This window comes from Aquarana catesbeiana, linkage group LG07, assembly GCF_042186555.1.
Source record: "Aquarana catesbeiana isolate 2022-GZ linkage group LG07, ASM4218655v1, whole genome shotgun sequence".
NCBI lineage: Eukaryota > Metazoa > Chordata > Amphibia > Anura > Ranidae > Aquarana > Aquarana catesbeiana.
The window spans coordinates 108,471,475-108,497,333 of record NC_133330.1 but is presented as its reverse complement, the minus strand read 5'-3'; the positions used below and the strand labels follow the sequence as shown (position 1 = coordinate 108,497,333).

General features: G+C 43.9%; 1 protein-coding gene across 3 annotated transcripts in view; it reads right to left on the bottom strand.

Annotated features, from left to right (window-relative positions):
• Window positions 1-2,482: 2,482 nt before the first annotated feature.
• LG07H22orf23 (linkage group 07 C22orf23 homolog) overlaps window positions 2,483-25,859 on the bottom strand; it is an 86,201-nt gene continuing 62,824 nt past the window's right edge. For 2 of the 3 annotated variants that reach the window (XM_073592604.1, XM_073592606.1), the window contains exons 4-7: window positions 7,549-7,731; window positions 5,097-5,225; window positions 4,916-5,016; window positions 2,483-4,808 (exon numbers count right to left, since the gene is read on the bottom strand). In XM_073592604.1, coding sequence (XP_073448705.1) covers window positions 4,704-4,808; window positions 4,916-5,016; window positions 5,097-5,225; window positions 7,549-7,731 — 518 coding nt within the window. In that variant the 3' untranslated portion in view covers window positions 2,483-4,703. The remainder of the gene's footprint in view (window positions 4,809-4,915; window positions 5,017-5,096; window positions 5,226-7,548; window positions 7,732-25,859) is intronic. The other variant, XM_073592605.1, reaches the window with a different exon arrangement.

Below are 25,859 nucleotides of genomic sequence, written 5' to 3'. Positions count from 1 at the left end.
TAGAAAAGAATTGCACCCTTTAAAATAATAATTTTGTTGCTTTGCAGCCTGAAATGAACACAGACACGGTTTTGTTTATCCAGCTGTATTTACTCAGTGCAACTTAAAACATCCAAACAAAGATATAACACCAGAACGTCAGGAAAAAAAAAGAAAGAAAAAACACAATCACTGAGTTGGAAAAAGGATCACCCTTTTGTGTCAGTGTTTTGTTGAACCACCTTCCTTTAGTCTGTTGTGATGTCTCTAGTAACTTTGCACGTCTAGAATTTGCAATATTTGCCCACTCTTCTTTGCAGAACTGCACAAGCTCAGTTAAATTTGATGGTGACCGTTTGTGGTCTGCAGCCATTCTACAGATTTTTTATGGGGTTTAAGTCTGGGCTCTGACTAGGCCATGCAAGGATATTCACCTTTTTTTCCTTCAACCACTGTGTGGTCATTTTTGCTGTGTGCTTTGGGTCTGTCATGTTGGAAGGTAAACCTTCTTCCCACTGACAACTTTCTGGCAGAGGGCAGCAGATTTTCCTCAAGAATTTGACGATATATTGCCCCATACATTTTTCTTCTATCCTGACATGTGCTCCAGTCCCTGCTGCAGAGAAAAACCCCAATAACAGAATATTACCACCTACATGCTTTACTGTAGGAATGGTGTTATTTGAGTGGTGAGCTGTATTGGATTTCCGACAGACAGGTCGCTTGGTGTTAAAGCCAAATAATTCAATTTTAGTCTCATCTGACCATAACAACTTGTGGCCGCAGAAGCTTCAAGGTGCATTTTGGCAAAGTTCAGTTGTGACTGCATGTGGCCTTTCTCAAGGAGTGGCTTTTTTTCTTGCAACCCTCGCATACAAGCCACATTTTGTGAAGAATTTGTGATATTGTTGTCACGTACACACAATGACCACACTTTGTCATAAATTCTTGTAACTGTTTCAGAGTTGCTGTGGACCATTTGGTAGCCTCTCTGACCATTTTCCTTTTTGGCTCTTTTATCCAGTTTGGAGCGACGTCCTGATCCAGGGAGAGTCTGTGTTGTACCAAATACCTTACACTTCTTAATAATAGATTTCACTATGTTTCTAGGCATTGATAAAGCCTTTGATATTTTTGGTATTCATCTCCTGTCCACAAATTTATCCCGGAGATCTTTTGACAGTGCCTTGCCACCAATAGTTGATTTTTTTGCTTCAGTTGCACTACCAGAGACTGAAATGCCCCCAGAAAGCTATTTTCATGCTCAGCTAATCAAAATGGCCACAGCTGATCACAGTTGAAAGTGAAATGGCTTTGTGTGCCATTGAGAAGGTAATTAGCTACACCTGATTGAGTTTACAAGTCATTTTTATGAGAGGATTGATCCTTTTTCCAACTCTGTTCTGCTTTTAAGTTTTTTCTGACATGTTGGTGTTATATCTTTCACTTTGGTTATAAGTTGCATATAAATACAGCTGGATAAAACAAAAACTGTCTGTCTTCATTTCAGGCTGCAAAGCAACAAAATGTGATTGTTTTAAAGGGGGGTGATTATTTTCTATACCCACTGTATGCATTAACGTGATTTAAGGCTCGATTCACACCTATGCATGTTGCTTTTGAGCGTTTTTGGAGGTTTTTTTTTCATGCTTGCCACGTTTTTGAGCCGCGTTTTTGCCGCGTTTTAGCGGCGTTTTTGCCGCGTTTTTGCCGCGATTTGCGTTTTGCGTTTTTTTTTTTTTTTTTTTTTTTTTTCATTTTTTTTTACAGTCTTACAAAAAAATTACAAAAAAAAAAACGGCAAAAACGCACCAAAAAAGGTGCACTTGCGTTTTTGATGCTTGTCCATTGAAAACCATTACATGCAAAACGCTGCATTTTGCATGAGAAAAAGTCCCCGACCCTTTCCAAAAACGCGGAGATACAAAAAAGCATTGATGTGAACATGTTCCATAGGAACCCATGTTAAAAAATTCCCGTGCATTTCTGCAAAATGCAAAATGCATCAAAAAACGCGCTAGTGTGAATGGGGCCTTAGAAGTCATTTTAAATCTGCAGCTTTTACTAAAATAAAACCTAGTGATCATGCCATGTAGGTTCTTGTTCAGATACTTCCTGTTTTGGAATGGTAGACACAACACACATTACGCAGGTATGTTTCACTTTTGTCACAATCAGGGCACCCTCAATTCAGCAACTATTGGAGTACTTGCATTTAGACAGAAGTGGCTGCAAAGAGGCTGTAGGAAATGCAGGAGGTTGCGAGATGTAAGAAAGGATGGAAAAAGGTGATAATTGTTTCTAATACACTGTGCTTTAGCAAACTAAAGTCATTCATTTGGGCTTTACATCCACCTTCAATGTCATAAGCAAGGCTTAATTAGTATGGGGTTGTATGTGGGGAGGGGGCCTTCTTATTTTCTGTGCAATATACCTGAAACCATCCATAACTAAGAAACCGGGAGGATTTTGGAGAACTATTTGGAAATGAGGCTTATGGAAATTGAGAGGAACAACTTTTATTTCACTGGCATTTTCTGCAAAAAAGCAATAAATGGCACACAAAAAAACTACAAGACAAGAAAAGAACGATTTGTTGTCAGGCAAATTATTTGGTGCTCGTGGGTGAAAGTGGGAGTGTAGGGGATGTGCACCTACTTTAACTACCTTATCCCAAAATAATAATCCATATAAAATTAATATTCTGTTTATATGTGTTTTTATACATTGATCGTTTTCAGTGCAGAAAACAAGAGTAAACTAAATTGCTTCCACGTTGCAATGAAGCCAAAAAAAAAAAAAGTTTCTAATCCAAAACAATAACTTGATGGCATTGACCTCAATAGCAAGGAGGGGCTGATTACAAAGCAAAACATGGAAACAATATAATGTTATTTCTAAAATACAACAGTCTCTATTCCAGGGTTTCTCATCTGTGGTTCTGCTACTGGAGGTGGCAAAGCAACTGGTAGAGAAGTTATAGCACAGGCAGTGTATGTGTATGCAGAGAGCTGGCTATGCTGCAGCAATTGATAGTACAAACAGTGACTTTACTTGGAGGAAGCTCTGCCAGAAACCAGGATGGAGCAAAACAAAATAATGCTCTGAAACACTCAGCCTGGAAGTGTGGAGCTGGCAATGTTCTAGTTTTGGGGCTGGTTTGATGCAAGCCAGTGCCATCATTGAAACACTAAAGCTATGCACACACGATGGGATTTTCCGACAACATAACCGTGAATTTTTTTCCGAATGATGTTGGCTCAAACTTGTCTTGCATACACACGGTCACACAAATGTTGTCGGAAATTCAGAATGTCAAGAATGCGGTGACGTACAACACGTATGATGAGCCGAGAAAAATGAAGTTCAATAGCCAGTGCAGCTCTTCTGCTTGATTCCGAGCATGCGTGGACTTTTGTGCGTCGGAATTGTGTACACGCTCTTGGAATTTCCGACAAGTCTTGTTGTCGGAAAATTTGAGAACCTGCTCTCAAACATTTGTTGGTGGAAATTCCGACAACAAATGTTCTATGGAGCATACACACGGTCGGACTTTCCGACAACAAGCTCACATCCAACATTTCTTGTCGGAAAATCCTATCGTGTGTATGGCCCATAAAGCTGGCTATAGGCAGATTAAGGCTGGGTTCACACTATTGCGAATTAGATGCAGGTTTCCCCTCATCCAATTCGCATGTCAGGAGATTGTGACTGGCTCTCAATGGAGCCGATTCACACATCTCGGAAGCGAATTGCACAGGAGCCCTGTGCGTCTTGCAGCCAAGCTGAAACGGTGAACAGGGACGGATCGGACCCCTGCTGTGAACCGCTCCGTACGGCAGTGTGAACCCAGCCTGAAACTTGTGCAGTTTAACAGGAACCAGTTGAATTTCGTTACATGTGTAGCCATTCCTGTTTGACAGATGTTGATTGTTAGATTGCCATATGTTGAACGGCAATGTTGGAAAACTTTTGTTGAGCAGCAGCTGCATGATCAGTGTATTCTGACAGCGGAAAGTCCTGCTGTCTGATTACAGTTTCTTCTGATGATAATGGTCTCCAGGTGAAAGAAATGGCATTTGGTCTCCCCAGCAGCCCAGTCAGGACATCGATAACAATTAAAACCTGGAGGGAGGTTCTAACTCATCTCACTAGGAAAAAAAATTGTCTGTAAGTTTTAATATCTGCTACTGTTTTTAGTTATGTGACCAATGGACAGGATTTGCAAAGAAAACTGGGGCCAAAAGAAATTGGTTGATGTGGGCAGGAGCTTCACTTTTGCTCAAGTTTTTCTTTTTTCTTTCTTTTTCGTTTTGTAAAAATAAATCGCTCTATAGATGTGCAGGGATAATCAGCACTACTGTTCACATTGCTTTTCATAGAGAGAGAGAGAGAATCTGTCTCTTCCGTTGTGGTTAAATGCAGCACAATAAACCAAATTGATTTCACAGTGCAATTAAACTTAAAAAAGTTTCTAATCCAAACTTATGAACTATCGACAGTGACTTCAGCAGCAAGAAGCAGATGGAAAACTTGGCAGCACAATAATGCCTCACAAATCTTTTTAACTTTACATACAGATTTTAAAACATATGCAAACTATAGACCAACCATTGTAGTATCCGCTGTCTAAATAAGGGACGGACAAATTCTCAGATGATGTACAGAAAAAAGACTAAGTTCTTCAATAGTTTGTAAAAGTCCACAATGGGCCAAGAAAGAGTTTAATTTTCCTTTGTTAGAGCGGAGTTCTTGTTTTCTGACTTCTGCAGTGCTTCTCTGAGTGCAGCACTTCTCTGCTTATCAATAATTTCCATCTCTCGCAACTTCTGCAATAGAAACAACATTGGTATGAATTTCAGGTTTACGTTTTCTGTGTTCCTTCCCAAACACTTGTTACATTGATCCCCCTGACAATCTGCCATAAGCTTGTTACCTGTGAAATTTCTGTGTTAATAATGTTGTAATATTGTCTTCCTCGACCCAAAGCTTCCATTTCTTTCAAGAAATCCCATCTCTCCTGGATTTCTGCCACCACTGTAAGGGGAAAACAATCAGCAATTTTTAATACCACAACATTAGCCCAGCTTCTTCCTACTTCAGTGCAAGGAACTTACACTCATCAAATCTGTCCCGTTCCTCTGTTTCAGTCTCCTCTATTTGTAGAGCTGCTTGGGGGACTTCTGGCAGATCCTTTCCTGTGGCCATAATGTTTTGTAACCGTCTCTTTTCCTTGTTCAGGTCTCCTGTGGATCAGATAATTTACACACAGTCATAAGTGTATCTTTAAAATGTTACTGAACCCACAACAGTAAAATCAGTCTGTGTATGCAAAAAAGCATGCTTGTTCTGCCCTGTACATATGACCAGTTTTGCCGTTGGAATAAACTCTCAAGGTTTTTCTGACGGAATTCCGCTCAAGCTGTCTTGCATATACACGGTCACACCAAATTCCGACCATCAAGAATGCAGTGACGTACAACACGAACGACGGGACAACACGTACAACGTCTCGTACTTTCTTCAGAGCATTCAGTCATTTTTGGTACGTCTGAACCGCATACAGACGAGCGGTTTTCCCGATAGGCATTTGTTCCGTCGGAAAAATATAGAACATGTTCTCTATCTAAGTCCGTCTGAATTTTCGACATAAAAAGTCCGATGGGGCATACAACGGTCGGAATATATACGATGAAAAGCTCCCATTGGACTTTTTCTGTCGGAAATTCCGACCGTGTGTACGGGGCATTATACTTACTGTGGAGCCTAAGGGGTTAATCCTCTACATTGTGTAAAAAGGCTATTTGATAGGTTATAGGTTGGACTTGATGGACTTGTGTCTTTTTTCAACCTAACCTACTATGTAGCTATGATCCTGTATGCACAGATCCTCCCCTTCTTGCAATGCCCCCAAAACATATCCCATTAAGACAGAGTAAATGGAGCCAGTCTGCACATGCTCAATTTGGTGTGTATTGCTAGAGAGTTTTTTTTTCTTGGGAGAGTGCATTTGATCAGCACAGGGCCAATCAGCACTGTCCAGACAGAGGGTCAGGGGTCCTGCATCCTGATAGGGCAGCCAGTGCAGTATCAAAACTTCCAGTTTTAACCAGACACTAAGAAGTCACAAGACTGCTATATACTGCTGATGAGAAAAGGTATTTAGCAGTTTATATTTACTAAAATGATTGCATTTCCACCTCTCCAATGGTACAGACATGGCAAAATAAAACTTGAGAGTTAACTCTTCTGCACTCTTATCTAAAAACATTGTTTTTGCTTTATGCTTTCATTCCTAAAATCCCTCTAGACCAGTGGTCTACAAACTGTGGCCCAGGAGCCGGATGTGGCCCTTTGCTTGCCTCTATCTGGCCCTTGGAGCACTATTCCATCCACAACTGACACTAATAATGGGGCACCATTCCTCCCATTGACACTAATGATGGAGTACTATTTCTTCCACTGATACCAACAAAGGAGCACTATTGCTCCCACTAAAACCATGACGGGGCTTTGATGGGGAATCTTATGCTGAGGCATTTTTTACAGTGGCAACAGTCCGGAACCCTAAACTCTGAAGGACAGTAAACTGGCCCTTTGTTTAGAAAGTTTGGAGGCCCCTGCTCTAGACATAGCGGACATCAGTGGTGACAGGAGTAGACATCATCTAAAGCTGGGTACACACGGATCGAAATTTGACAGGTTCATCAGCGACTTGCAGCCAATCAGCTGCAGTGTCAATCAGTGTAGAGACAGTGGAGAGTCACCACTGTCAAAATACAATGTCCCAGCGGGGATGGGGGGTGGATTCATGTATCCACATTGCTTGTGTGGATGCAGGAAGTTAAAGCGGAGCTCCACCGAAATGTTTTTTTTTTAAAGTCAGCAGCTACAAATACTGCAGCTGCTGACTTTTAAAACATGGACACTTACCTGTCCAGGGCGCCCACGATGTCGGCACCCGAGGCCGAACCGTCTCTCGGTCCTCGGGTGCTGCCGCCTCCATCTTCGGGAAGGGAATCAGGAAGTGAAGCCGTGCGGCTTCACTTCCCGGTTCCCTACTGCGCATGCGCGAGTCGCGCAGCGCAATACGGCTGGTCCCTGCTGTCTCTGGGATCCGTGTGTTTCCCAGCAGACAGCGGGGGGGGGGAACAGGATGTGGCGTAAATAACCGCAGATTCTGCGGCTATCTACGCCGGAAGTGGGTACAGATACCTGTAATATACAGGTATCTGCACCCCCCTCCCCCCTGAAAGGTGCCAACTGTGACACCGGAGGGGGGGAGGAATCTGATGAGTGGAAGTTTCACTTTTGGGTGGAACTCCACTTTAAAAACTGACAGTGTGTAATCTAGCTTTAGATTTGAATATCAGAGATTATTACACTGAAGTGAATAAAGCAGGCTCACTGAAGAACAATGTTAAATATGATGGTTTGCTGAAGGTCAGTTTTTCAATGGTGCTAAAAAAAAGTCTTGTCAGTTGATTAAATGTTAAGTAACACCTTATCTTGAAAACAGCAGATATCGAGTACTCCAGATAATAGATAACATTGTGTGTCAGCACTTACGGGTTGGTCGGGGTTGAAATTTCTCTCTGCTGTAAGCATCCCCTGCTCTGCATTTCTCTGCAGGACGTAGTCCTGATCCAGCATTTGTAATGTTTTTTTTCTTTGGTGCAGATTTAGAGGTCGGAGGTTTATGTTGGGCAATGGTGGAGCTGGGATGACATAGAACTGGCAGTGTATCCCCATCTATTAAAATGAAATATGAAGATGATTTGGCAGATATGAATAATAAATTGGTTAAACTTGCCATTAAAACATATAATTTTCCTTGGTAAGAAACAGGAAATGCCACAGATCATATCACAAAATAACACGGTTACAAAGTAAGCTGCTTAAAAAAGAACTATCTCTTCATTTATTATTTGATGCTCCAGTCCCCCGAGTACAAAGTACATCTAGCATTTTGCTCTAAAAGCCAAGTTCCAGTGACAGCATGCTTAAGCTAAGCCCACCGATTTCCTACAAAAAAGGGGGATGTCAAGTTGAACAACACAGGCGCTCTCAGAATTGTTCCTGTGCTGCTCACACATGCCAGAACGAGGCTTTCATTAAGTGGTCCTTCAGTCATTTTTTCATCTTTCCATCTATTAAATCTTCTGCCCTTTTTGTTTTAACTTTGGATAGTAAAACATTTTTTTTTCTGCCAGTAAATACCTTATACAGCCCACTTCCTGTTTCTTGTCTGGTAAAAAGCCTAGGTTTATGAGATCATGCACAGCTCTCTCTCTCTCTCACTCACCTGAGAGTTTGCCAGGAAGGGAGGGGGGATGAGTCATAAGAGGGCCAATAAAAGGTGCAGAGCTGGAGGTGTGCCTCTGTGTAAATCCAGGAAGTGAATGGGCAACAGCTTAAGCTGCCCACAGTTAAAATGGATGCAGCCAGACTTGGTGGAGGGAGATTTCTGCAGCATATTTGGCAAGTACAGAATCGCAGTATATATAAAATAATATGCAGAGTGGTTGGAGGGAAGCTTCAGAATGGCAGAGATGTTTTTATTACAAATTATGTGAGCAGACCGCAGTTCCTCTTTAACGTCTTTAACGTATTATCAGATATGAAAGCCCTGTGCTGTAGTCTATGTACAATTGGTAGTGGGGCCTCATTCTGACACCACTGCCACTCCCAGCTAGTAGACAAGACAGTACATGTGTGAGAGCAGAACAGGAGCAGTGCTGCTGTGAGCAGGCCTGTGTTGTTTAGAGGTTCAGAGAGAGAGAGCGACAGCTGCATTGGAATCGCAACTCAACCCGCATCAAGTCTCTCTGGACAGGGTCATTGAAATCACACTAGAAAACAAATTCAAATCGCACCACATATGTGTGAACTTAGCCTTATTGAACATCCAGGTCTTCGATTTGGTTTGTTTAGCAACTGAGTTCCTAGTTATATTACATGCTACAAGCTATATGACTTTTGTGAGTATATTTGTATGCTTTTAACAATAAATTGTGTTTAAAAGATATTGCATAAGGCTGGTGTGAGCCTTTTTTTTTTTATTTGTCATCTAGAACATAAGATTTCCCCAATTTGAAGAGGGCAGCAAAACCCAAAACTGAATTGAAGATGGTTTTGCCATAAAGTCTATCTGTTCAAGCAGGTGGATTCATATTTAATATTTTAGCGCTGATGTAATGTTTCTTTTGAGTTACACAGCATGTGCTCTGTTCTTATATTGTTCCTGCACAGGACTAGCATCAGTCGGCTTCACCTGCTGGCAAAAATAATCAGTTACACCGCTATCTGTCTCCCAGTCATGCTGAAGCCAATAAGAGCTGCACCCTTCCATCCTGTCAGGGTGTAGCCAGTCAGAAATGCTTCCTCCTTATACCTTGTCTATATAAACTCATGCAACCCTCAACTTCCTTCCTCCATTGATTCCCAAGTACTGACCTCTGGCTACGCCCCCTGACCATTGGTCTTTCCTGGCTATCTGATTCTGCTACTTGCCCTGACTCATGGCTTTGTTCCTGGCTATCCAAGTCTGCTACCTACCCTGACCCTTGGCTTTGTTCCTGGTTAACCAAGTCTGCTACCTACCCTGACACTTGGTTTGTTCCTGGTTACCCAAGTGTTCTGCTGGAGCTGAACTCTGGCCTTTACCTTCCCTCCTGTGTCCACAACCAGCTTTGGCCTCTAGATTGTCACTGCAGTGAACTTTCCAGCTTCAGACCTACTACCTGGTACCTTCTTGTCTCAAGAGTCCCTGGTCTTGAGTAGGGTGATACTTGGGATCATGAAATAGTCAGCACACAGCGACATCCATCTCCACCCTGGTGAATACTGGCTGGCCCTTAGACGCCATGCCTTAGACATCCCCACATTACCTCCTCTTACTTGAGGCCATCTGTCACTTCTGCAAGCCTGGTCTTACTTCCAGGTCTGTTCTACCTGTGGTGCTTTACTTTACTGTTTTACTTCACTTTACAGTGTAGCTAGAAGGTCTATGTTGGCACAGTCACAGCCTTGACACAACCTACTACTGAGATTGACATTGCTGCTGTCCAAGGGTGTCTCTGCCATTTCTCTATCCAGAGTAGAAACCCCCTTAAAAGGGAAGTGTGTTACTGGTCGGATCCCCAGGTGAAAATAAAGGAAAAAGGCTTAAAAAGAGAAAGAATGCAGCTGCGTTTAATGATTTGTAAGCTGCAATAAATTGGGGTTGATTTACTAAAACTAGAGAGTGCAAAATCTGGTGCAGCTGTGCATGGTAGCAAATCGGCTTCTAACTTCAGCCTGATTAATTAAGCTTTGACAAAAAACCTGGAAGCTGATTGGTTTTGTAAACAGGGCTGCACCAGATTTTAAACTCTCCAGTTTTAATAAATTATTATTATTATTATTATTATTATTATACAGTATTTATATAGCGCCAACAGTTTACGTAGCGCTTTACAACTTGAGGGTAGACAGTACAAATACAATACAATTTGATACAGTAGGAATCAGAGGGCCCTGCTCCTTAGAGCTTACAATCTAAGAGGGAAGGTCAAGAGATACAAGAGGTAATAACTGTGGGTGATGTGCTGATTGAGAAGATAAATGCACAGTTGTTAGGTGGGGGCCAGATAGGCTTCTCTGAAGAGATGAGTTTTCAGGGATCGTCTGAAAGTGGATAAAGTAGGAGAAAATCGGACGGATTGGGGTAGAGCATTCCAGAGGATGGGGGAGGCTCTGGAGAAGTCCTGAAGGCGAGCATGGGATGAGGTGACAAGGGAGTTTGAGAGCAGGAGGTCTTGGGAGGAGCGAAGAGAACGATTAGGTTGGTATTTTGTGACTAGGTTAGAGGTGTAGCTAGGGGCCAGGTTGTGGATGGCTTTGTAGGTTATAGTTAGTATCTTGAATTTAATTCGGTGACTGATTAAGTTTTTATGTTTAATATGCTTTAGGACTCATGCACACGGGATGTTAAAATAACGTTATGAAAACGCCAGTAGCTTTGCAGTGAGTTTTTTTAACTTTTTTCAGCTTTTTTTCAACGTTTTTGCAATAGTGACTTTTAGCGTTTTTCCGCGTTATCGGTTTTTAGCGTTTTTTTAGTTTTTTTTTTCAAAAAAATTTTTTATTTTTTTTTCAATGGATCAAAAACATTAAAAACCGTTGGTGAGCGACGTTTTTGAACGTTTATCAGCGCTAGAGCGTTTTTACAGCTGAAAAACTTCTCTCAGAACCCACTGGTCCTGGGTTTTTTTTACAGCTTAAAAACGCCTATGCCATTTGCAGCTCAAAAATGCCTAGGTGGGCATGAAGCCATAGACTAACATAGACAGGCGTTTTTAAGCTGCAAAAAACGCTCAAAAAAGCAGCTGTAAAAACGTCCGTGTGCATGAGGCCTTAAAGGTTCCTCTGTGTGTCCCTAACATCCTACGTATACCCAACAGTAAAGCACACCCTAAGGCTAGATTCACACCTATGCAGTTTTAGTGCTTTTTGCATTTTGCAGATTTGCAATACAGTCCATTTAACATGATTTCCTATGGAACACGTTCTGTAGTGCAAATCTGCAAAATGCAAAAAGCACTAAAAATGCATAGGTGTGAATCCAGCCTTACTCTTAACTTTTCCCCTACCTTAACCCTTTGTATTTAACCTAACCTTTAAATTGGACCCTTAAAGTGATTCTAAAGGCAAAAATGTTTTTTGGTTTTTTTTTAAACCAAACATGTCTTACCTGTTCTTTTCAATGGTTTTGCACACAGCAGCATCTGCATGTAGAAGGTTTTTACCTTAATGCAGAGAATGCATTAAGGTAGAAAACATTCTGCCTTTAGAACCACTTTAACCCCTGGGGAGAGTGTATTTGTGCCAGAATTCTTGTGCAGAAAATGTACAGCCATTCATGTGTGACAGAAAGTGAAATGTGATGTCGCTATTTGTGCAACACTTAGCACTATTTGAGCAATTCCGGCACCAAATTTAACAGTCTTTCACCAAGTTCAATCTCACATTTCTGTGCACAAACCCCATCAATCCTGACATGGCAATCCTGACTTTTTAAAAAAATCCACCCTTGCAGTGGGGCCCCCTGCACTTCAATGGTTAAAGTGGAGTTCCACCCAAAAGTGGAAGTTCTGCTTTAAGGACTCCTCACCCACTTACATGCTACATTTGGCATGTCATTTTTTTTTTTGGGGGGGGGGGGGGTACCTATTTTTGACAGGTACCCAGCTCCCACTTCCGCTCTGGCTGCTTAGGCCAGTGGTTCTCAACCTCAGCCCTCAAGTAGACCCAATCGGCCATGTTTTCAGGTTTTCCTTTCCTTTGCACAGCTGCTTTAAATCAATATCAGTGACATGGTATTGTTAAGAGCTATTTTATCTAAGGGAAGTTCCCAAAACATGGCCTGTTGGGGGTACTTGAGGACTGAGGTTTAGAACCACTGGCCTAGGTGACTCAAGCGGAAGTTCTGCTCTCCCCCTCCCTCCCTGCAATCTTCTGGGACACGTCACAGGTCCCTGATGATTGCCCAACCATTGGGGAGGCACAGCGCGTCTTGATCCCAGCTGTGAAGCCGCAAGCTGACACAGTCAGGGGCTCCACACTAGTGATGCCGTAGAGAGGCGAGGGAGAGAACCGAGATTTGGGGCAGCCGCATCGCTGGATTGTGGGACAGGTGAGTGTGTGTTTATTTAAAGTCAGCAGCTACACTTTTTGTAGCTGCTGACTTTTATTAAACACAAGAACGAGTGGAACTCCACTTTAAGTGCTTACTATGCCTAGGGGGTTAAGTACAGGCACTATTACTTACCTTACTCACACACTCTAGTTGGCACCAGGGCTCTTTTCGCTGAAGCTCCGGTCTGTGGGTAGAGCTTTAGCATCGTCACGTACAATACAGGGACCTTAACCTGTATTGTACACTGAGGAGGCCTGAGTGCAACCAATGGCTCTTGCATCTCACTGAGCAGGTCAGTGGTGTACTAACTGGGGGGGGCAGTCTGCCCCGGGTGCCTGGGGGGGGGTCAGGCGGCTCCCCCGTCTTCCCCTGTATGAAGTCACAGTAACAACGGGGAGGGCTTGGTAGCTCAGTGGCGATGTGACAACCTGACAGCGCAGGGAGAGCCCAGCTGTGACAGGGTGCAGGGGTGCCCGGGCCGGGTGCAGACTGTACCGCTACCCGGGTGACACGATGGACCAGCCACCGGAGCAGGAGAATGAAAACACTGTCTCTCGCTCTCTTGTACAGCAGGGGAGGGAGAGCGAGAGACAGTGGGGCAGCACTGAATAGAGGACAGGAAATGCTGGAGTAGTAGCAAGTGATTGGTTGCTAGGTGGTCCTAGCAACCAATCATTATCTTGTGAATACAAAAGTGCAGAGTAAGGTAGAAACGGGCAGAGCTATGTAACATGCAGGGGGTCCAGAGCTGGGAGGGGGGTAATGTGCAGGGGGTCCAGAGCTGGGAGGGGGGGTAATGTGCAGGGGGTCCAGAGCTGTGAGGGGGGGTAATGTGCAGGGAGTCCAGAGCTGTGGGGGGGTAATGTGCGGGGGTTCAAAGCTGTGGGGGGTAATGTGCGAGGGTCCAGAGTTGTGGGGGGGGCTGTGTAATGTGCAGGGGGTCCAGAGCTGTCAGGGGGCTGTAAAATGTGCAGGGGGTCCAGAACTGTGGGGGGGGACTGGGGGGGGGGGGGCTTGTGCAGAGGGTCCAAAGCTGCGGGGGGGGGGGCTGTGTAATGTGCAGGGGTCCAGAGCTGCAGGGTGGGGGCTGTGTAATGTGCAGGGGGGCTGTGTAATGTAAAGGGGTCCAGTTGTTGAGAGGGGGTACAAAGTAATAACAAAGAGATATTGGGGGATGCAGGGGGGCACAGTGGGGTGTTTTTACATTTTAAAGTGGGGGTGCCAGATATAGGATCCGCCCCGGGTGCCAAATGCTCTAGGTACGACCCTGGTACCAACTGATTTTGGCCAAATTTAGGCCCGTGTGTAAGGCGCTTTGCAGTAAAGTAATCTAACCTTTAAAGCCTTGTAAACATGGGGCAAAAATTGCCTGAAATCTGCTGACTTTAGGCCTATGTATATAGCTGTCTGTTCTACAGGAGCCGGTTTCACGTCTGACTTCTGTTGAACGGGCATGCTGGAAAACCAGCATCTGATCAGCACTGCCAGCAAATGGCTGCGAGTGCTTATCAATGTGTATCGGGGGGGGGGGAGGGAGAGAGATTGCTGCACTAACATCGCTTGGGTTAGTACAGAGATCTCTAGGTCGACCAAACAAAAACGTCCAGTATGTACTGGGATTAAGTACAATCAATATAGAGCACTTCTATACCCAATAGGTGCAGTGTGATATTCCACAATAATGGGTGGTAATAGCAAAGTGCAAGAAAATCATTCAATAAAGGCTTAAGGCCAGATGTGATAAGTATCTTACTGGAAATACTAAAATTTATATACAATCACTAAAAACCTCAATGGATCGTGCAAATTGGCAAAAAACGTGCAAAAAACAGCAATGAATAGATTAAATGTGCAACGTGCAATCAATATGTGCAAGAATTGCAAATGCAGTGTATAATAAACACATAACCAAAATAAGTCCACTGTAGAACTTGTGGAAATTCAAACAAAGGCAAATGTGTGCAAAATATATAATGGGACTGTGTATGTAGTCCAGTGCGATTAAATCCTCTTTTTGTCTAATCAGAAAATGTGCAAAAAAGTGCAATAAGGTGCTGAGCGCATGGGGTTGATCTCTTTGTGCACAGGACACACAGTGGTGTGAAGTGGCCCCTTACCTTGCGGTAAAGAAGTAACCGCATAAAGTTGCTGGTAATGGCTGCTTCTCCCTTGTACTCCTAACTGCTTCTCACTTAGATTCCTGGGCTGGATGGAGCTGTTAGTGGGTCTTTGTCTCTCAGTGGAGCAGGAGGGGGATTAAAGGAAAGAGGGGGGCACATTGGAGGAGCTCCGCTAGACACACAGCCTTACAGCCTGACACCCTTCCCGAGATCTTTCAATGCCGGGCAGAAAGCTTCACAGCATCCCACAGACTCGATCCCGCAGAGGACTGACACCATCCGACCGCCAGGAACATAGCAGATTTGCTCAGACAAAAACCAGCGGCAGAGAACAGCAAGGCCGGACTCAAGATGGCGCCGACGTCACAGGCAGAGCTCCATGAGGAGGACTTCAGTGGCGATTCGGAATACAATGGGGACACAAGTAGGGGGAAATCCAGACTAAACAAACCCCTGACATATGCGGATATGTCCGGTTTCACATCGGACATTAAATCTGCGTTCTCGGCTGCCATTACTGATTTGATAACGAACCTGGTGGTTCTCACTGAGAAACTGGCGGCAACGGAACATGCAGGGAGACAGAGGGACAAAGCTCTTAACAGACTGGACAAAATAACAGTTTCCCACGCACAGCACTTCATAGACTTAAATAGGCACCTGGAGGACCTCGACAACAGGGGCAGGAGGAATAATATTAGGGTGCGTGGGATCCCTGAAACTGTGGAGGCAGACCAAATAGCCCCAGCACTCCAGAGAGTTTTTAACAGCCTCTTGGACAGGCAAGAAGAAACTGAAATTGAATTCATCAGAGCTCACAGGGCGCTGAGGCCTAGAGGGCCTGACACTGCACCTCCACGGGATATAATCTGCTGCCTCCAGAGCTTCCGACTGAAGGAGGACATAATGAGGAAAGCTAGAAGAAATGAAAGGATCATCTTTAATGGGGAAACTATAATGTTGTTTCAAGACTTGTCCCAAATCACTCTTAAAAATCGCAGGGCTCTGCGCCCCTTACTGGATAGGCTCAGAGAAAAAGAGCTCAGGTACACTTGGCGCTTCCCCTTTGCACTTATTGTATCGGCAAACGGTCATCAACATATACTGCGCACTCCACTGGACCTCCCGGATTTCTGTGCGGGTCTGGGCATAGACTTAGTGGACCTTCCTGAGTGGTACGCAGACTTTACACTACCACCACATGACAGGAGCCCAATCAGATCGCCATTTTCCATTCCAGAAAAAAGACTCCCTAAGAAGGTGAGGCATGGCAAAACAGGAGGGTCCAAATCCGGCACACCGAATCCAAGACCCATGTGGGACCAAGAGCATGCTGAGGACTGAAAACCGATGGAACATGCTAAAATCACCAAGTGTGGCCGGGCATCTAGTAAAAGCCTACGGACGGTGCCATTTTTGCCTTTTTCATACACTATTCTTTTATTTTTTTTTGCTGTTTTGTTCTAAATTTTATTTTTCTTACCCTTTCGACTTCTGATCTATGCGGAAGGATATCCGTATAGTATCCGAACGATGTTATTCCCATTGGGCATTTAGACATGGGATCTAATGATAAGAATAGCGATGCCTTTTGGAATGAGGGTAGTCAAGGGGACATGACACTTTTGAGGTGGTGACCACGTGGAGCTCCCAATTTCAATGACATAATGGTGGTCGGGGTCGCCTGGCTTTTTTTAATTAGAGAGCTGGGATGTTCCTCTGACCGGAAGGGTGAATTTATCATATCTCAGTTGGATATAAAATGTTTTTATTATAGGCTGTGTGTCATTTGGAGGCACGGTTTGCCAGTTATATATTTTAAGTTTAAATTTTAAATTCAGTTTACTGCACTCACTCATTCTCATACCAGGTGGCCGCCTCGCAGAATCACTAAAGTTCTCTAGATAGGGCTCTATCTAGAGGTTGAACTTAATTCTCATATTCTTCTTTTCTCTCTGACACCTTTTTTTTTTAATTGTTGACCATTCACGTTGCTCACACATAAGAATACTCTAATTGTGTCTTAGCGTTTTTTCCAGAGCTCCAGATTACTGCACCACTTCTGAGTCTGCACCATGGCCTACTCATTCCTAGGACGCAACCCTACAGTGATTTCGCACAATGTGCAGGGGTTAAATATTCTTGAAAAACGAACTACACTACTCAGGGAAATCAAAAAAGGTAAGCCGCATTTTATATTGCTGCAGGAGACTCATTTTAAGACGGGGCATGTGCCTAGGCTCACCGACTCTACCTTCACGAGGGCGTTTTACGCCACGCATGACCATGCCAAAACTAAAGGGGTTTCAATCCTTGTTAGCAAGAACGCACCTTTCGACTTGACAGAACAAATGACGGACTCTGACGGCAGATACATCTTCCTAAAGGGGAAATATGGTGGTGTGCCCATCACCATAGCGAATGTATATTTTCCAAATAAAGCCCACCTAGCATTCTGTAATCAACTGACCCACAAGTTGCAGGAGTTCTCTACGGGATGTGTGATTTTAGGAGGGGACGTTAACATTCCTTTGAATCCCCTGACAGATACTTCAAACGGCAACACTAGTATTAGGTACAGGACCCTAAAAGGCATTAAAAACCGTCTCCAATCTCTCAGGTTGATAGATTCATTGAGATTTCTCAACCCGAATGGTCGTGATTACACGTTTTATTCAGGCCCTCATGAGAAATACACGCAGATAGATTATCTCTTTATAACCCCAAAATGATCTCTCTGCCTTAGCAGAAGCGTGCATAGGCTCACAATCCACCTCGGATCACGCTCCAATAGCATTAACATTGGATTGGATGAACTTGCCACCAAAACCACAGACATGGAGACTCAACTCCTCGATACTCTCAGACCCTATCCACCTACCTAAACTCAGGGATTCCCTGAAAGATTTCTTCGCACACAACAATACCCCTGGGATGGATCCACTGATGATATGGGAGGCCCATAAGTGCACATTGAGGGGGAACTGATTGCGATAGGGTCCCGACGGAAAAAAGACAGGGAAAGGGAGATTAAAATTTGGATCGACCACATTCATAAACTAGAATCCCTACACAAGCAGTCCCTCTCGGTCGTGACAGCTACGGAACTACTAGACACCAGGAAAAAGCTGCAGAACCTTTTTGACACAAAAGCTAAACGTTTTTTATTTTTCAAGAAAAGGATCTATTACGAGGAGGGTAACAAACCCGGAAAGACATTGGCTAGGTCACTACGAGTGCACACTCATAGCAATAACATTCTCGGAATCAGACAGAAAAATGGCGTAGTGGATGTTTCCACGGAGGCGATTGCAAAACACTTGCACACATTCTACTCTGATCTCTATAATTTACCACAACAGCACAAACATCCGGGCATGATGGGGGACAGATCCCAGGTCATCCAAGACTACTTAAATAAGAGTGGCCTCCCTTCCCTTGATACTGCAGAAGCGAACACCCTCGAATGCCCAATAGACACGACTGAAATTAGACTTGCCATTAAAAATCTGAAACTAGGTAAGAGTCCAGGACCCGACGGGTACACAGCTATTCATTATAAAACGTTTATAGATTTACTGGCTGATCCCTTAGCGGCTGCCTTGAACTCCTTGTCTGATTCCAAGGATACGACACTAGACTTGCTTGCTGCTTTCATAATGGTCATACCGAAAGCAGGTAAGGATCCTTCCGACTGTGCCAGCTATCGTCCTATATCCCTGCTGAACTTGGACGTAAAAATTTTCACAAAAATACTTGCCAACAGACTGAGACCCTTCCTGCATAAAGTAATTGGTCCGGAGCAGGTCGGATTTATGCCTGACCGCAAGGCCAAAGACAATGTAATCAAATCCCTGTTACTTATTCATAATGCTAGATCCAGCGGTGCAGAAGGCCTTCTGTCCACCGACGCGGAGAAAGCCTTCGACCGAGTGGCCTGGGATTACATGCTGGCTACTTGCAGGCATATTGGACTGGGTTCAAGGATGTTGGCATGGATTTCAGCCCTCTATCAAAACCCCACAGCAAGATTAAAAATAAATGGCACTTTGTCGGATAGGGTTTATATTGCGAACGGAACGAGACAGGGCTGTCCTCTGTCCCCTCTCCTATTCATAATATCCCTGGAACCATTTATCAGACAGATTAATGCAAACACTTCAGTAAGGGGACTGCAGGTTGGGGATCGGGAGTTCAAGGTAGTCGCCTATGCAGACGACCTGCTATTTTTCATATCTAGACCACATGTCACTCTTCCCAACCTAATGAGAGCTTTTAAACATTATGGTTATGTCTCCAATTTAAAGATAAATTACTCTAAATCTGAAGCCATGAATCTATCCCTTCCCAATCATTCGCTTGCTCAGGTGGTGGAGAACTCCCCATTCAAATGGGATCATAATAGATTGAAATATCTGGGGGTGTATCTGACTCCACAGATTTCTTCAATTTATGAACAAAATTTCCCCCCACTTTTAAAAAACATAGACAGTGATTTACACAAATGGCATTCCGGAACCTTCTCGTGGTTCGGCAGAGCTGCCATTATCAAAATGGCTGTTTTGCCCAGGCTCCTGTATTTAATGCGCACTTTACCGATCAAATTACCAGCCAACATGTTTAGAACTCTGAGAGCAATGTTTCTGAAATTTATTTGGGCACATAAAAAACCAAGAATAAAATTTGAAACTCTACAGAGAGTGAAGGTATCTGGGGGGTTGGGAGTACCCAATCTAAGAGACTACTATAAAGCTTAGCACCTAACGAGGGTCATCGATTGGCACTGTCATCGAGACACTAAAGATTGGGTGAAGCTTGAAATGGATCTTAATTCCATCCCACTTACTTTTGCCCCCTGACGACAATGGAACTCCTATCCTGATGATCTAAAGCAACACCCTTTAACAGGTATCACTTTAAAACTGATTCATGAAACACCTAACGACACAGGGATTACATCCGCGCTAGGCCCATTGACTCCACTGAGGAATAACCCAGAGTTTATTCCGGGGATGAGTAACCCCCATCTCTAGTCACCTCTTAATGACAGACCTCTTTTGGCAGGGGAGTGTTATCAACAAGACAAAATAAAAGATTTTCAGGCCCTAAAACTAAATGACAACGTGACTAACTTACCCTTCTGGACTTACTTGCAAGTCAGAAGCTATGTCAGCAGCAACCATAAGACAGGTGACTTCTCTAGACCTTTGACAGACTTCGAGTCGGTGTGCCACACAGGCGACCCGGTCAGTAGAACAACCTCAACTATTTATGCTTGGCTACAGAATGCAAAGGCTTCCATGGAGGACAGACTCAGAAGGTGGTGGTCTGATATTCTGCAGGTAAACATAATTCTTAAACAATGGAAGAACGCTTGCATTTTATCACACAAGTGCTCCATCAGCACCAAAGTACAAGAGACAGCATACAAATTGCTGACCCAATGGTACCTAACACCAGTGAAATTAAATAAATGGTTTCCCCAGGCATCAGATCGCTGTTGGAGATGCTTGGGAGAAAGTGGTTCATTGATACATATTTGGTGGCAATGCCCCTTAATTGCCCGCTACTGGGATGAGGTTCAAGAACTTATTAAATCAATTACAGAAACGACTCTAATATTGGATGCAGCGTGTTGCCCATTGCACATTTCAAGCTAGCCTTTAAAAAAATACAAGCGTTCTCTCACAAAACATTTGTTGAATGCTGCCAAATCTCTCATTCCAATTCACTGGAAATCGCAGCGGGTTCCAACAGTAGCGGATTGGCTTCATAGGGTCGCAGAGCTCTACGAAATGGAAGATACTCTGGCTCAAGCGAATGAACAGGTTGACAGTTTCCTTGAAACATGGTGTCCATGGAATGTTTTCAAATATTCCAAAGCTTTTTCCGACATCATCAGTGTCTAGACTAGGGTACCAGTCTAGTAGTGGGCCTAGTTATAATGCAACAATAGAGTAGTGTTGGAATGGAATTGCTGGACTGCGTGGATGGTCTACTGTGGTGATAACCTAGAATATAAAATGGTCAGCAATTCTACCTTTTTTCTTTTACTGTTTTCCTTTCTTACTTGTCTTGCTTTAGTTAACAAATCAGATGGTCAAATTTACTAACTCAAACCCTGTTTTGACGGTCACAACCGACTATAATGCATTAACCTTTATGCTTTGTTCTAAACAATTATTCTATGTAAATTGTTCTATGTAAGTTGTAAACTCAGGTCGATTTTTCGCCGTTTTGTTTGGTTGCAAGATTATATGTTGATTTGTTTGATTTGTACTGATAATACAACTTCTAAATAAACTTTCCTTGATGTAAAAAAAAAAAAAAGAAAGAAGGGGCCAAATAGTGTAGTATTTCAATCAGAGGTTGGTTTTTAATAAAACAATGGTGAGGGTACTCACTTCACTTACAAGAAAAAAAACACACAGAAAACTTATCTCCTACGAGTGGCAAGCTCGTTTGCATATATCAGTCTTGGATGCCTATCTTGGAGTTGCAGTTCAACGTTCATTGCCCTTCGTTTACATGGTAGCGCAGGAATAACTATACATTTCAGTGTGTACTGGGATTAACACGTTCTACAAAATACTGAGACTTTCCTGTGCCAAAAAGCAAGAGAGCTGAAGCTATCAATCCTACACACAGGGATTACACAATGGTGAGATACCAGCCCTGACAACCACTAATCTACAGAAACATGACTTTGCTTATAAAACACAAACTACGATGTTACAGATTCTACAGCAGAAGTGGTGAATTTACTATATATAGAGGGCCTCACATGTGACCCCCGCAGCGCATTACAATAAAGCTTTGAAATGCTACAGAAGATCTGAGACTGATACTGTACATACTGTAGGGCAGGGGTAGGCAACCTTAAAGAGGTAGAGATCTACTGGAACAACATGGGAGATGTCAAAGATCATCGGGCACAGTGTCGTCTCCTCACACCCGATTTAAACTTCTAATTGCCATACTACTGTGTCGCAATCGCGTGCATTACACTACAATCATGGGTTTAAATCAGGTGGTGAGGAGGCACCTTCTCGCCTCTTCATCACCTGTCAAACACATATGGATTGCTTTTCAGAAGAGCAGCAGTGCCTGCTGCATTGTGAATGAGCCCTTAGTTGCATTTGGCAGATTTACCACCCCCAATCCCTACCCCCATTTTACCAACCCCCAAACTACAAATGTAAATGAACCATTACTGTTCTGAGCCCCCTATATGGCTGCTTTCGCATTGATGTGCTGTGGATTAACTGCACCACGGGTGCAACGCAGTACATCTGCTGCCTTCCTGGGTTAGCTGTGCTTTGTGATAGACTTCTATTATATCCTGCAGGTGTGGTAGACTTTCTGAAAGCGCACCAAAACTCCTGCATTCAGAAAGTGCACCAAACCCACAGGATATAATAGAAGTCTATGGCTAAGCGCAGCCAACCTGCAAGAAAGCTGCAGGTACGCTGCATTGCACCCGTGGTGTAGGTAAACCGCAGCACATCAGTGTGAAAGCAGCCTTATACTTTTATGCCCTGTGTATTGCTTCACACTGACCTGAAGATCTCTTCTTTCCTGCTGCTGGCACCACTCTGGAGACCTCTAGCCAGCATAAGAGGTAGAGTGTAGTTTGTATCGCTCCACGTGGGACAGGAGCCAGCACTGCAGAGGAGGCGTAAGCTTGTGCGGCTCTTGCTCACTACTACAGCAGCTCCAACTTTACAAATAGTGCCTCTGCATTGCAGTCTGATGCTCTGGAATGGTGGGTCAGAAAGCCTAGGCTGTGATCTACCACTTGTCCACGATCTACTGGTTGCTGACCCCCACTATAGGAGATGGTCAGGCACCGCAGAACTGCAACAGGAGATTTTTTATAGGCTAAGGCCATACTACAGGATATTGCCAGAGAATGAGGCTTTGACCAGAAGAGGGTCATAGACTGAGGACCCCATACAGGAGATGGTCAGAGGATATACTACAGTGTGTGGTCAGAAACTGTGGACATGATAAGGGAGTGGTTAAAGAGTGAGAACATACTGCTATTTTTACAAATACATTTTTCCATATTAGTGCTGCCTACAGCCCAGGGGTGGTGCTTGCAGGCTCCTCCTGGTCGCCCACATATCACAATATTGAGGGAAAGCCTGACTCCTGCACACTGAACTCCGAGCTGTATGTTGCAAACTCTTGATTTCATCACTCCGGACATTGTATACTCCTGACTCATGCATTATAAACACTGTTGTACATTACATATTCTTGTATGAAAGAGCCCTGGGGCCATCATTAAAAAAAAAAAATACAGAATTATGATTTTGAAGAAAATTTTTTTTTTTTTTTACAGAATTCTGAGTTTGAAAGTCAGAATTCTGAGTTTGAAAGTCAGAATTCTGAGTTTGAAAGTCAGAATTCTAAGTTTGAAAGTCAGAATTCTAAGTTTGAAAGTCAGAATTCTTTTTTTTTTTTTTTTTTTTTTCAAATATAAAGTTTATTGCACTCCAAACACAGGTGGGGAGCCCACCAGTACAGATTGTTACAATTGAGGAACAAACCATGGTACATATATTATTCGTGGAGAAGCGGTATACAGATCAGGATAATGTAGATGTGCAAGCATAACGGTTATATACATATACATTAGCTACCATTAAGGTATATCCTATGGCAGTCCTCAGTTCATAGTGGGAGTTCTTGATAGTGGTGGTCCCCACCTAACTTTTCACTTTCCATTAGAAAGGGGGAGAGGAGGAAAAGAAAAAGAAAGAGAAAAAAAAAAAAAAAAGAAGTTATAGAGTAAAGGAGAGATATAGAGGGAGGCAGATGGGAGGTGAGAGAAGTAGGGGGGGGGGGGGAAGAAATTAGGGGGGGGGGGGAGGGAAGGAAGACACGGCGGCGGATGGTAACTCTCATTAATTCCAGTCGAGAGATCACCACCAGAGGGTTCAGGCCAGAAGTTGTTGGCCCTCATCAGAAAATATGAACATGTTCCAAATGTCCCATGTCTGCTTGAATAGCTCTTGCTTATGTTGTGCTGTCAATATCAGGTCCTCCATCTGCTTAATTTCCTCTACTCTCCGGAGCCAAGACTTTATAGGGGGGGGATAGGTCTGTTTCCATAGAATGGGAATGCAACCTTTCGCAGCATTAAGGAGATGTCGGACAAGTGATTTCTTGTAAGTCTTAATGGGTACCGAAGATAGGTGGAAAAGGAAGAATGCGGGATCGTCTGGTACTACATAGTCAGTGAATTTTTGCGTAATTCGCCTAACCTCGTTCCAAAAGGTCTGTATCTTGGGGCAGGTCCAGAAGATATGGATCAAGGTTCCCTCTCCCTCCTCACAACGCCAGCATAAACTAGAGGAATTCGGGTAGCATTTTCTAAGTCTAGAAGGCGTCATGTACCACCTAGTGAGCAATTTAAAGTTGGATTCCTGTATTTTAGAGCAGAGCGAGGATTTGAGGGAGAGGGAGATGATCCGCGTCCTCTGAGAGGGAGAGAAGGTACGCTTTAGGTCCTCTTCCCACCTGGTCAGGCAAGTCAAGTGAGGTTGCGTCTTTGGTGTGTTTAGTAATATGTATGTTTGTGATAAAATGTGGGCCAATGGAGATTCCTCAGCGCAGAGTACCTCAAATGGCGTTAATTCCCGAGCGAAGTTGTGTGGTTCTGGAAGTGAATGGAGGAAGTGGTGTAGTTGTAGAGCTTTCCAGAAGGTTAGGCGGTATGGGCCTGTTGGGTTACCTAGGTCTTCCAAGGTTGGCCACTTCCCTTCACATAGAAACTTAATTGCACAGTCTTTACCGTTTTCTCTAAGGGGCATGAATTCCGCCGCTTCCATACCCGGTTCGAATTTGGGGTTGCCCAAGATGGGGAGGAGGGGAGATGTCCTGGAAGTGAGAGTTGCCTGTACATCTGCTTGGTGGCTATTTCTCAGAGTGGCACCTATAAGGGGGTGAGTTTTAAGGGAACTTGGAAGGTCGCTAATACACCACATCGCCCCCCCCAGAGGCACAGCCGACTGTGATTGTTCCAGTTGCACCCACAGTTTGGAGGTACTATTTCTCCTCCAGTCGAGTATGCGTCCCAGGTGCGAGGCCATGCAGTACAGGCGAATATCAGGCATTGCCAGTCCCCCACATTGTTTGGGTAGGGTCAACTGTGAGCGGCGTAAACGCGGCCTTTTGTGTGCCCAAATGAATCTGGTGAAAAGTGAATGGGTCTGTCTGAAGAAGGATGGTGGGATATGGATCGGTAGAGCTTGAATCAGGTATAGGAATTTCGGTAGGATGCTCATTTTAAGTAGGTTGCATCTCCCAAACCAGGAGTGAAAACCTGTGTGCCATCTGTCTAATAATGTCCGGGTCTTAGTCAGTAATGGGGGGAAGTTTAGGTCAAACGTCTGTGTTACGTCGGGGGGAATAAGCGTGCCCAAGTACTTAAGAGCTGATGAGGTCCACTTAAATTTAAAATTTGATTGAAGCTCCGTTAGGATGTTATGGGGGACAGATACTCCCATTGCCTCGGACTTGGAGAAGTTAATTTTTAGGTTCGAGATCTCTCCATATATTTTGAATTCACGCATTAGATTAGGGAGGGAGATTCTAGGGTTCGTTAGGGAGAACAGAAGGTCGTCAGCGTACGCTGAGATTTTGCAGTTCGTGTTACCCACTTGGAGACCTGCTATGTCTGGGTGTGACCTAATCTTACAAAGGAAGGGTTCGAGGGAAAGGGCAAAGAGCAGGGGGGACAGAGGACACCCCTGTCTTGTGCCATTTCTGATGGGGAAAGGGTTAGACAGTATACCATTGGCCTTTACTTGTGCTGATGGGGTCGAGTAAATGCTGCCAATCCATTTCAGCATTCTGTCTCCCAGGCCGATCCGACGGAGGACCGAAAACATGTAGTTCCAGTGCACCCTGTCGAAGGCCTTCTCCGCGTCTGTACTGACAAAGATGCTGGGGATTTTCTTAGACTTTGCTACATGGACAAGGTTGAGGACTTTGATGGTATTATCTCTAGCTTCTCTGGATGGAATAAACCCTACTTGATCCAGATGGATCAGTGAGTTGAGATGGGCTGC